The sequence below is a fragment of the Hyperolius riggenbachi genome, chromosome 3, assembly GCF_040937935.1.
Source record: "Hyperolius riggenbachi isolate aHypRig1 chromosome 3, aHypRig1.pri, whole genome shotgun sequence".
Taxonomy (NCBI): domain Eukaryota; kingdom Metazoa; phylum Chordata; class Amphibia; order Anura; family Hyperoliidae; genus Hyperolius; species Hyperolius riggenbachi.
The window spans coordinates 334,958,209-334,971,774 of NC_090648.1; the positions used below are offsets into that span (position 1 = coordinate 334,958,209).

Sequence of the window (13,566 nt, forward strand, 5' to 3'; positions counted from 1 at the left end):
ACAAGGTAATTATAACTTAAACACTGTAACGTGTAAAGAATTAACCACATTTCTCTGTGTTGTTCAGCTTTCTGTCCCTTAATTTCTTACAAATATTCATCAACCCAAGCAAGGAAAAAAACGCATTTCATCGTCAGTACCTGCAAGAAGTTTTGAATCCGGATGATACCATTTACTATCTAACTTAAAGATGTAAAAGTAAGATTTTGGCTATTCTGCCTTCATCAGAATCGAATCCTGTATGCTGACAAGTTGTTAAAGCACACAGGTATATACATGCAATGCAACATTAAAAGGGGATACATAATGTTTTGGGGGGAAACAAATACATGTCATTACAATGCCTTAATTGAAACAAGACATCCAAATAGGGTATTGAGAGGATGTTAGCTGATTTATGACAAATAGATAAGACCCATTGTTTACTCAATCCTCATATAACTGAGACACTGCCTGGCACAGAGGCATTGTAAATTCTGAGTTCAAGCATTAGCTACAAGCAGAATGGATGCAGTTTGTCTATAAGAAGTTTTGAATTAAGATGATACCATTGATGGCTAAATTATAAATGTAAGATTAAGCTTTTGTTAGTACCTGTATGCTATTTCCAACTGTCCGAAGATAGTCAGGATCTGTCGCTTTGCAGATCTGTATTTTATTGATTTTCTCCATGTTTTTAATCCATTTATTTGCCTGGCCTTGCGGGTCAATTATAAGAGGCCATCGCTGAGCTGACGTCACAATAAGGGCATTTTCTAAAGAAAAACTGAAGCAGACGATGTTAGTTTTCATTTCTTTGTATTCGCCTCATCTTTAGTCTTTACTGGCATTACACTGTAAAGCAGAGTAGCTGACATACTTATCTTTTGGCAGTCCATGAAATTGCCATTCCATTATTTTCACAGGATCTCCTAAGGTGCTTGAAAATGAAAATCCATCAGACACCGGTATGTGTTTGTCTCTACACATATTGAACCATTTTTTTAATATTTCCTTCAGGTAAAGAAGAAACACATACTATTTAGTGGCAAGAAAATGCAATTTTGATAAATATTAACTATATTTTTTTGAACCGGTGCTGTCAAACAAACACAGAAGTATACTTGGAGTTTTGTTATTTCATTCTGAATGTCAGAAAATTGTTTATGTTGCCTGCTGCCGTTTCCTGAACAGCTCAAGGTGGCTATCATTTCCTTGCAGTGTCCTATTTTCCCAAGTACTCATCTACTTTTTATTTGGCGAAGTAGAAAGATTGGTTACTTCATATGACTACATTACTTATCGACTGCTACATATGCTATAATTCAGAAGTTGATGCTGATCATTCATTTGGTCAGCCAGCACTGTCTATTTGGTTATCACAGTTTGTAGATTTCTCTATCTTTAAAGAGACTCTGTACCAAAAATTTCATCTGGTTTTCTTCCATCCTACAAGTTCCAAAATCTATTCTAATGTGCTCTGGCTTACTGCAGCACGTTCTACTATCACCATCTCTGTAATAAATCAACTTATCTCTCTCTTGTCAGACTTGTCAGCCTGTGTCTGGAAGGCTGCCAAGTTCTTCAGTGTTGTGGTTCTGTGATGCATCTCCCCCCTCCAGGCCCCTCTCTGCACACTGCCTGTGTGTTATTTAGATTAGTGCAGCTTCTCTCTGCTCTATTATCTTTTACAAGCTGGATAAATCCTCCTCTGAGCTGGCTGGGCTTTCACATACTGAAGAATTACATACAGGCAGAGCTGTCTGCACTCTGCAGGAAGAAACAGCCTGACATTTCAGTGGAAGATAGCTGCAGGGGGAAAGAAACACACAAATGATCTCTTGAGATTAAAAAGGAAGGCTGTATACAGCCTGCTTGTGTATGGATGTATTTTCTATGTGTACATCAACCTACTTCCTGTTTTGGTGGCCATTTTGTTTGTTTACAAACAAACTTTTTAAAACTGTTTTTAACCACTTTTAATGTGGCGGGGAGCGGCGAAATTGTGACAGAGGGTAATAGGAGATGTCCCCTAACGCACTGGTATGTTAACTTTTGTGCGATTTTAACAATACAGATTCTCTTTAAGAAGAACTGTAGTGAGATTATAATGACTTCAAACATATAAACTAGAATATTTGTCACTGTGGGCAGTCTCTATTTCAGGAAGTGGCTACAGGGAGATGATGATGCTAACAATCAAGATTTCACTTGGTTACTCTCTGATGGTAAGAGAGAGGTTTGGGGTGATATTGGAGAACAAGTTAAAAATAGGACATTTAATATTAGATAACACTCAATGGGCTTAATTCACTAAGCTGCTCTGCTGTAACAGCTGCTCTGCTGTGCAGGAATCCCGTGCTTTGAAGCTACTGGACCAGTCAGGCTCTGGGCAGGTTCAGTGTAGGGCTCGTTAAGGGTATGGCTGCATAGTGTGCGCAGGGGATTATAACACTATGCACTCATTAAGATGCGCTGTTGTAGCAGTGTAGCTTAGTGAATCAAGCCCATTGTTTGAAGATGTAAGTGATTTCAGGAGTTAAAGTAGACCTGTGAGAAATTAAAAGCAAAAAATGGAATACTTACCTTTTGAGAGGGAAGCCTCTGGATGCTCCAGAGGCTTCTCTCGTCCTCCGCTGCCAGGCCGTTCCAGGGGTGAGACCCCTGAAGCTTTTGGGTCCTCGGCTGCATGGCTGAACTGCCCCTGTACAGTAGCATATACCTGTTCAGGCTTCGGTGGAAAAAGCCAAGCCGGATCGGGTCCATGCCACTGCGCAGGCACAGATGGCTTGTGTATGCACAGTAGCTCCAACTGGCTCAGGCTTCTGGGGGGTAAAGCCCAATGCAGCCGGAGACAGGAGACATCACACTGCAGTTGCTTTCAATTGCGGTGTACAGGCAGCAATATGGAAGTACATGTATTGACAGAGGATATAGAGCATTCCTCCCATTAGGTATAGTGGGATGTGGGTGTCAAAAACACCCTCTAGTGAAAAGATACAGGAGACAAAACTGGGAGCCCAATAGTGTAGTATGTCAAAAACAATTGAACGTAATAAAAGTAAGACACTACTCACAAAGGTGGGTTTCAGAGGGGCAACCGACCACAGGAAGCAGGTGGAGACAACAAACCCGACTCCACTCGGGGTGGTCCCTAGGGACCTGGATGCGGTCGCTCTCCTTGGTAAAAGAAAGGGGACAGATATCCGCCGTGGTCAAAGCCACGTGTGGTCTGTACCCACCCCTCAGACGGGTGAGGTAAGGGGGTATGATTGCACAATAAGGGTATAAGAGGCGCCCTGGTGTAATAAAAGCATCTAAAAACAGTTTAAAAATGGGAAATAAATTTGAGGTAGCTTACCTCAGTGACGAAAAAATCTTTGTATTTTACAAAGATTTTTATTAGTAGCACAGGCAACGCGTTTCCCGGGTCAGAGCCCGCTTCCTCAGGCCAATAGCAGTGCCAAACTAAATGACAGATTCAGCAAAGGGAGCCTCTCTTTGCTGAATCTGTCATTTAGTTTGGCACTGTTATTGGCCTGAGGAAGTGGGCTCTGACCCGCGAAACGCGTTGCCTGTGCTACTAATAAAAATCTTTGTAAAATACAAAGATTTTTTCGTCACTGAGGTAAGCTACCTCAAATTTATTTCCCGTTTTTAAACTGTTTTTAGATGCTTTTATTACACCAGGGCGCCTCTTATACCCTTATTGTGCTCCCATTAGGTATTAAAAGGGTTGCTCCCCCCCCAAAAAAAAACAAACACACAGCATATACAAACCTCCCAGACAGGGAGGTTCATTTAATCTAGGAGCACCCAGGTGCTCAGTTAGCTTTAACTGCCTAACGACTGCTCCACTCCAATTGGCGTGAGCAGTGCGGCAGCCCCAGGACCACTCCACGCCGATTGGCGTGAATGGCTGGGAATGAAGATTGAAGGGCATCGCACGCTGATGCGCGCACATCTCTGCATGAATGACGAAGCTCCGCTCTGCCTTCAGTCTCCCAGCAGTGATCGCCGCTCGTAGACGGAGACTGTTAGATGGCGAAACCGCTGTCTAATAAGACTGTACAGCACTGCGATCTAAGGCAGCTCTGTACTGGGGACAGTTGTGTGACACAGCTGTCCCCTCTGTAGGCAGGGAAGTGATCCGCTGTCATAGGCTGAAGCCTATATCAGCCAAATAAGAAAAATAGGACAATTTATATAAAAAAAAATATTTATTTATTAAAAAAAACAAATAAACATCTGGGGAGCGATCAGACCCCACCAGCAGAGAGCTCTGTTGGTGGGGAGAAAAGGGGGAGGGGGGGGGGAATCACTTGTGTGCTGAGTTGTATGGTCCTGCAGCGAGCCCTTAAAGCTGCAGTGGCCTATTTTGATAAAAATGGCCTGGTCACTAGGAGGGTTTAAGACCGCGGTCCTAAAGAGGTTAAAGCAAACCTAACAACACACTCTATTGTAAGAGAAACACACTTCTGCATTTGCTGTAATTCATTAAAAAAAATTATGTGATCCAATGAGCAGCCACAAAATTCTATTGTTGACTGAATTGCCACTTACAGAAATCATAAGTTGCCCAAATGCAAATAACTGAGCCCTGCTGCCCTGGATGCTGGTGGTAAAATAGGAAACATATCTTTAGACTGTAGCATGGGTACGCTATGTAACACAGACCTCTGATTATTTTGCTTAAGGAAATTGCAGGTTTAAATTAAGAAAACAATGCCACACTTAGTAGTAAGTCAGAAAAAATTTCATGGTTGCCCATCTCAATCCCTCAACATCATGTTAATAATGTTACGACTCTTAATTTGGCCCTTTAGTAAACGGGATTTAAAATGGGTGCCATGGGAATTTGGGAGCTGGAAATAATGCAAATAGAATATTGGTAAATTACAGATATTCCACTATAATTCATTGAGTAATTCCAATAATCTTTACCAAGATTTTATTGTGGCCTAATCAAACCTTACTCTCCCACGAGCCCTCCTTCTCAATGCCTAAACCAAAGCAGACCCCCCTGGTGATGCCTAAACCTAAGCAGACCCCCCTGGTGATGCCTAAACCTAAGGGTCCCTCCGATGATGCTTAAACCTAAGGATCCCTCCCCTCCACAATGCCTAAACCAAAGGGACCTCCCCACTGCTGCCTAAACCTAAGGAGCCCCCGTGCCAATTCCTAACCCTATCCACAGATAATATGGGTGTCGCCATTGGTGCCTATGTTAATAGCCACAATTAGCGACTATTACAGGTAATTTGGGTGCCAGAGACACCAGACAAAATAGTAGGCGCAGGGGCTGCCCACTATACTAGCTGTGGATACAAATATCAGGCATGCCGGAGCCCAAATTACCCGTGATACCCACTAATCGTGGCTCTTAACGTAGGTACCTATGGTGGTGCCCACTTACCCAGGCACCCAAATTAACTGCTTCATATGAAGGCTGCCATAATTATTTTCTTTTAAACAATGCCATTGGCTGGTTGTTCTGTTGATCTTTTTGACATAAGTGATGTCTAAATATCAACCCAGGAACACGCATGCAACCAGCATGGTCAAACATCAATAAAAACACCTGATGTGCGTACTAGTTCTAGATCTGTGGCTTTACATTTTTAGGGAACAGGGTCAGGGGTACAGAAAAGTATCTCTCACTACAGGATCACTTTAAAAAGTGAATGCAAAATAGACATCTGCTTTTTTATGAACAAATCATAGTCATGATGCTTCTACTTTCTATGTTATGTCTGACAGGCAAATTTCAGCTCTCTGTCATTCTAGGTTTTGTTTCTCTTGGGAGGCGCTGCATATTTTGTCTCAGAATTTTTTGCCCAGCACTTTCCATGTATTATTATACATCACTATTCTCTGCATATTTCCCTTTTATCACAGAATTCAACTTTAACTTTCTTTATTATGTTTCTCTAAAGCATTGTACACAAACAAGATAGAGCTTGGCTGAAGGGACTGGTCGAGGTTGTGTCAACGAAGATCAATGACATGTGTACAAGTTTCCCCGAAGGTTCAGCACGTTGGATCTTTAAGCGATGGCCAGTTGACCACCATTGCGTTATTATGATGCAGTTGTGTGGCAATATTTACCCAATCATGAATGTTGCTCATGCTGCATTTTTTGTGCGTATGAACTGTTGTTGAATGCAATTCCAGCATGTCACATGTTAGATCGTGCTGTAATTGTATAAATTGGGTGCACTTAGAATCACAATCACAGCAACATGTCAATCGCAATGTGATTGCAACTGTGGAAAACAGCTTTTTTTTTTGTTATGTCCAGATTAAAATATTGATATGCCTTGTGGCTGAATAGGTAGAAAAGATTCTTGAATCTTAATTGAACTGGAAAGTCATTTTTTTTGCCAGAGACAAGACCTAATGTTACTGTGTAGAGCTAGAATATTCAGCAGTGGAAGAAAAATTAATTATGTCGAAGTCACTGTACAGGCACTAAAAAGTTGAATGCCACTTGTCATTAATGTTAGTTTTGTACCCTTTACTTCACTGACAGGTTCACATTAAGTTCCATGAACTTCCCTGCATGTGTACTCCTATAAGCTGCTCAACTTTTGCAGCTGATAGAGTCTCACACACATCATCCAATTATTGCTGAAAACTAGCATGGGTCGAATGGCTCTGTGTTCTATTCACTACCCATTCAATCAAACTGGTTGATATTGTTCACGTCGATCAAATGTTGAAATTGAACACCATTCAAGTCAATGGGAGGAAAATTCAGGTTATTATTCTGGACTGTGTAGAGCTTGTACAGACTCCAAAAATGCATGTACAGCCAGGGCTGTACATGCCTACAGGCGCCTGATGATGGAAAGGTGTCTCAATCCCCTCCCCAAGCGCCCCCCTCCCTTCTTTCACTATTCAGAAGCCTGATAAGAGTGTAAAAGATAGAGATGGCCCAAACCTCCGATTTTCGGTTCGCGAACTTCCGCAAAAGTTCGGTTTGCACAAACTTCCGCGAACCCCAATAGACTTCAATGGGGATGCAAACTTAGAAAACTAGAAACATTTATGCTGGCCACAAAAGTGATGGAAAAGATGTTTCAAGGGGTCTAACACCTGGAGGGAGGCATGGATGAGTGGTATAGACGCCAAAAGTCCTGGGGAAAAATCTGGATTTGACGCAAAGCAGCGTTTTAAAGGCAGAAATCACATTGCATGCTAAATTGCAGGCCTAAAGTTCTTTAAAACATCTTGCATGTGTATACATCAATCAGGGAGTGTAATCAGAGTACTGCTTCACACTGACACACCAAACTCACTGTGTAACGCACCGCAAACAACTGTTTGTGTTGTGACGGCCGTGCTGGACTGGTGCGCACCATGGCCAGAGTGCAGGCCGTGGCGGTTTTCAATCCCAGTGCTTTAAAACATCTTGCATGTGTATACTTCAATCAGGGAGTGTAATCAGAGTACTGCTTCACACTGACACACCAAACTCACTGTGTAACGCACCGCAAACAACTGTTTGTGTTGTGACGGCCGTGCTGGACTGGTGCGCACCATGGCCAGAGTGCAGGCCGTGGCGGTTTTCAATCCCAGTGCTTTAAAACATCTTGCATGTGTATACATCAATCAGGGAGTGTAAATAGAGTACTGCTTCACACTGACACACCAAACTCACTGTGTAACGCACCGCAAACAGCTGTTTGTGTTGTGATGGCCGTGCTGGACTGGTGTGCACCATGGCCAGAGTGCAGGCCGTGGTGGTTTTCAAGCCCATATGGTCGCCGGGCTGTGGTAGCTCAATGATAGAACAACAATGACTGTTAGGTAAGTATATGCAGTGATGGGTATTGCAATTTGCATCTGTCACACACAGACAGGTACCGAACAGGCACAGTGACACTGCGTGCACTCACGTAGGTGGGTGGGTGCACAATGAACAACAGGTAAGTATATGCAGTGGGTATTACAATGTGCACCTTTTACACACACAGGTAGTAGTCACTGAATGTGCTGGGCCTTGCAGTGGCACGCACAGTAGGAATTAGCAAGGCTGTCTATGCAACACAAGTGTCAGTGGTACACACAGAAAAAAAATAGATCACAAGAACAAGATTAGCTCTCAAAAGAGCTGTTGTGGGGTGCTTTTTTAGCAATAAGAATCAGCAACGAGCAAGCTAACAAGCCTACAAGAGCCTAACTAAGCTTTCCCTATGAGAGACAGAGTTTGCAGCAGCTATCCCTTCACCAATTACTGCAGGCACACGAGTGAAAAGCCTGATGTTGCCTGCCTTTTATAAGGGGGGTGGGGCTACAGGAGGGAGTGTAGCCTAATTGGCTACAATGTGCCTGCTGACTGTGATGTAGAGGGTCAAAGTTGACCCTCAGGATGCACTATGGGGCCAACCGAACTTCCGGAAAAGTTTGCAGTTCTCCGCGATCGCGAACCACGGAAGTTCGCCGGAACCGTTCAGGCTTTTGGCATTTCACTGATGATATCTCCCTTAAGTCAGGGGCACCTCTAGTTACTTAATACTGAAGTTCTTCTAGCTACTTAATATTAAGGGTACTTCTGGCTACCTAATACTAAGGGGCACCTTCTCCCTTACTTCCCTATGACAGGCAAGGGAAGTAAGGGAGATTTGACAGCTGGGACAGCCAGCACACCTGCAGTGCAGTTTGGTGGGGGTTTGTAGGTTCATGGAGGCCAAAATCTAAGGTTCCAGGACATCTGTGCCTATAGGCTCCTGTAAGGTAAATCCGGGCCTATGCACAGCCTCTAGAAAGGCATTTCAGATACCCACAGCTCTGCACAACACTGGACAAGCCAAGAAAAAGGAAGACTTTTTTATGTTGCTGTCAAGGCCATTTTATGGTGCAGAGAACATGGCACATTTTATACAGGCCTCTGAGTAGAGGCATAGAGGGGCCCCAGGGGGTTCATCTGGTCCAAATATTAGCTGACGGGTTTCACCAATTCATTTCAAATGATACACAGGTCTCAGAGTAGAGGCAGAAGACCCCAAGGGGGTGCATACTAAAATTCCAGTAAAAAAGCGCGAAGACAGTGCAGACTGCACTAACAGAAATTAGATCTGCTTCACAAATATTCAAACTATATTTGGAAAGGGGGCAGAGAGGGGGCTGGTATATTTATCGCCAAAAAATCCTTGTGCATTTGACCATATTGCCACACAAAACTTAAGCACTACTGTAGACACCCAATTGCTGCCTGCCAGTTTCCTGCTTTGATTGGAGGGCCTTAGGCATTATGGGGTGGGGTGGTCACAAGGCACTATGGGAGCAGCAAATTGGTGCCATCAAATCACGTGATTTTTGAGTCAGCAATATACGAATACTAACAGCCATTTTCAGGTTGAATATAAGGACAACCGGAATTTGTACGCCAACATTACTGAAAACAGACAAAATGTAGTAAAACATAATGGCAAACTATGGAGGTGGTGCAGACTTCTACATTGATTCTAACCTCTTAAAGGGACCCTGAGCAGTGCCTGAATTTAAAATAGTACATTTAACTGGGGCTTCTTCCAGCTCACCGTAGGCACGAGGTCCCCCGGCGTCCTCCTGGAAGAAACCCCAGGTAAGTGTACTCTTTTAATTTCAGGCACTGCCCGGAGTCCCTTTAAACTCTCTTCCTGCCGCCCCCCCCCCCCCCTGCCAAATCGTATTTAAACTGCTGTATGTTGTGTTAAACTTCTATTACTCTGCTGTATATTGTGTGTCCTATCTCATACGCCCTGTATTGTGCTAAAACTAATTCTGGGCATTTGGTGACTAAAATTGATTCTGATGTTAGCAGTGCATATTTCCCCCTCTACCCCCCTCCCCCCAATTTCCCCTTGACTTTGTACAGATTCCCAAAGCATTGCTAAGTGCATATCAGTCAAATACAGGATGAGCCTCAACCCAATTCATTTTAGGAAATGGTACTAGGCATGCATTTTTTTGCTCACAGTAAAAAACAAACAAAAAAAACCACTTTATTTCAATATGTGTAATTTGACACTGCACAAAAATGATGCTGCATTTTAGCAAAGGCCAAAAAAGGAACGTGCAGGGGATCTCCTTTGCAACAACAAATAGCCTACTATACTGGTCTCACAGCAGAGGCAGAATATAGTTATTTTTTGTTTTTTTGTGTGCTTTTTTGTTTTTTTTATTTTCTTATTTAAAAAAATATATACAGTATATATACAACATCTGAGTAAAAGCATCTGACTCTAAAATGAATACTGGCTTAGGCCTCAGCTTCTTTTTATACTGCTATGGCAAGGTCAGTCCAGACAAATAGTAGCCATGCAATCCTATGTTTGCCACCACCAAGATGGAGTATGAATCTTCCTTGGCCCTTGATTGGTAAACCAGGGCAGCAGGTGAAGGCATGGCTTTATACATAAGCATGCCCTAGGCTCACCGTAAAACACTTTAGGTGGCAAAATAACCTGCACAATATTGCCAGTGTTTACCTTGTTCATTTCAGCCTGTTTCCATGTTACACTGTCTCAAAGCCACAAAGCAAGCTTAACCAGTAAACCATGATGAACAATACTATTGTTCAATACTATTCTTCAGCACAAAGCATGGATGATGAATGAAATGAGCCAGAAGGGATGTTAACACAAAGACTGTGGCTACGAATGAGACACAGTGTATAATTTAAAGGGGACCTGAAGTAAAAGAGATATGGAGGCTGCAGTTTTCATTCCATTGCAGTTGCTTTAACTCCGTAAATAGATAGGGTGGCAGTTTAGGGACGAGTATTATACAGTGTGCGCTGCTTGTTCATTTCATCTTTCGCAATTCCCCATGGTGCATCACTAAAATACAATGGCCTCAATTCACTAAGCTTTATCAAACACTTTATCGAACGTTTGATAATTTACCTCATGAGTAAAATCTAATTTTGAATTCACTAAGGTGTTATAGATTTATCGAACGTTTTTAATCGATAAAATGTTCAACAAATCTATAACACCATAGTGAATTAAAAATTAGATTTTACACGAGGTAAATTATGAAAGTTTGATAAAGTGTTGGATAAAGCTTAGTGAATTGAGGCCATAGTGGGTAAAATGTGCACATTCTAGATTATCTTCTGAAGTGGCCCCAAATGATTGTCTCAGCAGAGGATTTTCTAGGATGTGTAAAAGGCTTAACTTTAACTTGTAAGATTAATTCACTTAAAGGTGGCCATACCCTGGCAGATGGCCAACAGATTTGATGTTATCTTATCAATATCTGATCACAAAGGGATTTTTTACTGCCATACACTGCAAATAGAATTTCAATAGATTTCAAAAATGGATTTCTTTTAAAAATCTATGGAGCCTCCACTGCAGTGCAGGGCCGACTGCTGGGCTCCCAGGTCACCCCCCATCTAAAATGTGCTCCCTGGCTCCCTGCAGAGTGTTGGTAGAAGAGGGTGCAATAAGAAAGCCATGGTTTTCCTGTGTCCTGCCTCCATCCCCACTGACCCATATTACCTTATGACCCTGTAGCATGTACCTAATCATGTAATGTACATGCCGCCGGGTCACGGGGTACAGATGCCCTGGCGGGTATGGATACAGGATACAGGGAAGAGCATGCTGGCATACAAGTGAGTGCATGCTCTGGTGTAAACAGTCTAGATCAGTGTTCCCCAACCTTGTCCTCAAAGCCCACCAACAGTGCATGTTTTGTAGACAGCTACAGAGGTAGTTAATCAGCTCTGCTAAGACACTAATTACCCCACCTGTGCATGTTTGTGGGTTTCTGCAAAACATGTACTGTTGGTGGGCCTTAAGGACAAGGTTGGGGAACTCTGCTCTAGGTGGGACCTGAGAAAGCACATTTTGAGATGGGGAGACCTGGTGGACCTTTGAAGTGACATCTTTCAGTCTGGAGCAATCAAATGTTTTTGGCCAAAAATCACAAAATTATGATCAGTCAGCCATGTTGGGACATCGATCTCTGGCAGATCATGATTGAATCTGCCAGAAAAAAATCTACAAGTGTATAGGCACCTGAACTATTATGATAGATTGGTTATGCTAATATCACATATGATAATGCTACATATCTTATCACTAGTTGCCACATTCAATTTAAGAAGAACAGAGTTCCTGTACGTATATAGTTTATTAAAACAATTTTAAATTTTGCAGATTTATAGTTACACAAAAGTAAAAAATAAATATGTTTCAAAACACCTAAATTACAACACCCTCTTGAGGGGTTTGTAAATACAAGTTGTCACAATTGTATAGTAATTCTTTTTCAATTTAAACTATGTGCTTAGTGTTTTTTGCCAGCTCATTTCCTGCTTGATAAAGCATGATTATTTTGAAGCAAGCTAAAATGAGGAACAAACACAAGCTATTTTCGTTCTTTATTTAATAGACTGTAGTGGTCTTTATCAAAGTCTTCCAGATGGAAAAGCTACTGGTGAAATATGAAAAATGCATCAAGTGTTCTGAGCCCAATGAATTAAGCTAACATTCCAAATAATAAAAGTTATTATTTTCCATTAAATGTAGAAAGAGCAACTTGTATCTCTGTAGACCCCAGTTATAAAGTATATCTTGACAGAAAACAAAATTATTGCGTTTTTTATTAAGAGAAATCTTTCCTTTGATTTTTAACTTACAATACAAAGCAAAAGTCTATTATCCTATGGATATAAAACCACTGCTAGGTCCAATCTTTTGTTTCTCTTTAGGCCCCTTTTACACTTTCACTGGAAATCTGTGTTGCATTCCCCTTTTTTACCGCAGGGTAACGCGACGGCAATGCAAGGCTATGGGGCCTAGCACACTTACCACGTTGCATTGCGCCCGAATTGCCCAATTGGCTGCTGAGCCGATGCATAGTCAATAGCGCGTTACCATTAGACTTACACAGCAAGGAAAGTAATGTAAATCAATGGGCTAAGCAGGAAATTTAAATATGTTGGCAGCAGTGCAGTGCCCATGCGTGGAATGACGGGACCATAATGGGGAAACCCAGTGATGTACATCCTGTCAAGCAGGGAGTATGTCATGGGGCGAGGGGCAGTGATGGGTGTGTGGGAGAGGTTATTGGGGTGGCGCTATACATACGACCGCAAACACACCAGCCAGGTGTAAAACCGGCCTTTAAGTGTCAGACCCCTTTCAGAAAGGGCAACTGCAGGTTGTTCATCCACTGCTTGTCAGCTACTCCCATGACGTACATTCGTTGTCACTGCACATTGTTTTTGGCACACCATCCTGGCAATTTTTTTTTTTTACACAACTTTACTCTTCTTCCCTCTCCCTCTCCTATTACACAATCCCTCCCTTCCCATTCCCATTTGCCTAATACTATTCTCTTATCTCCACTTGTAGCCTAATCTCCTTTCTCTCCACTTGCAAACACTAACCTTTCTTGTTTTCCTATACTAACCTCCCCTCTTGTCATAGCCGTTATATGGGTACTGATTATAGTGCCATTCCAGCTGCATCCCCCACCGCCACACCGAGCAGTACAGATGGCTCGAACCTCCAATTTTCGGTTCGCGAACCTCGAACGTGAACTTCCGCAAAAAGTTCGGTTTGTGCAAACTTTTCGAACCGCAAT

The 13,566-nt window shown here is 42.4% G+C and overlaps 1 protein-coding gene across 1 annotated transcript in view; it reads right to left on the reverse strand.

The window, feature by feature from the left end:
- LOC137562326 (dynein axonemal heavy chain 3-like) overlaps positions 1–13,566 on the reverse strand; it is a 1,996,682-nt gene that overhangs the window by 276,825 nt on the left and 1,706,291 nt on the right. Inside the window, exons 61-62 of the mRNA XM_068273663.1 lie at positions 860–993; positions 595–766 (exon numbers count right to left, since the gene is read on the reverse strand). Coding sequence (XP_068129764.1) covers positions 595–766; positions 860–993 — 306 coding nt within the window. The remainder of the gene's footprint in view (positions 1–594; positions 767–859; positions 994–13,566) is intronic.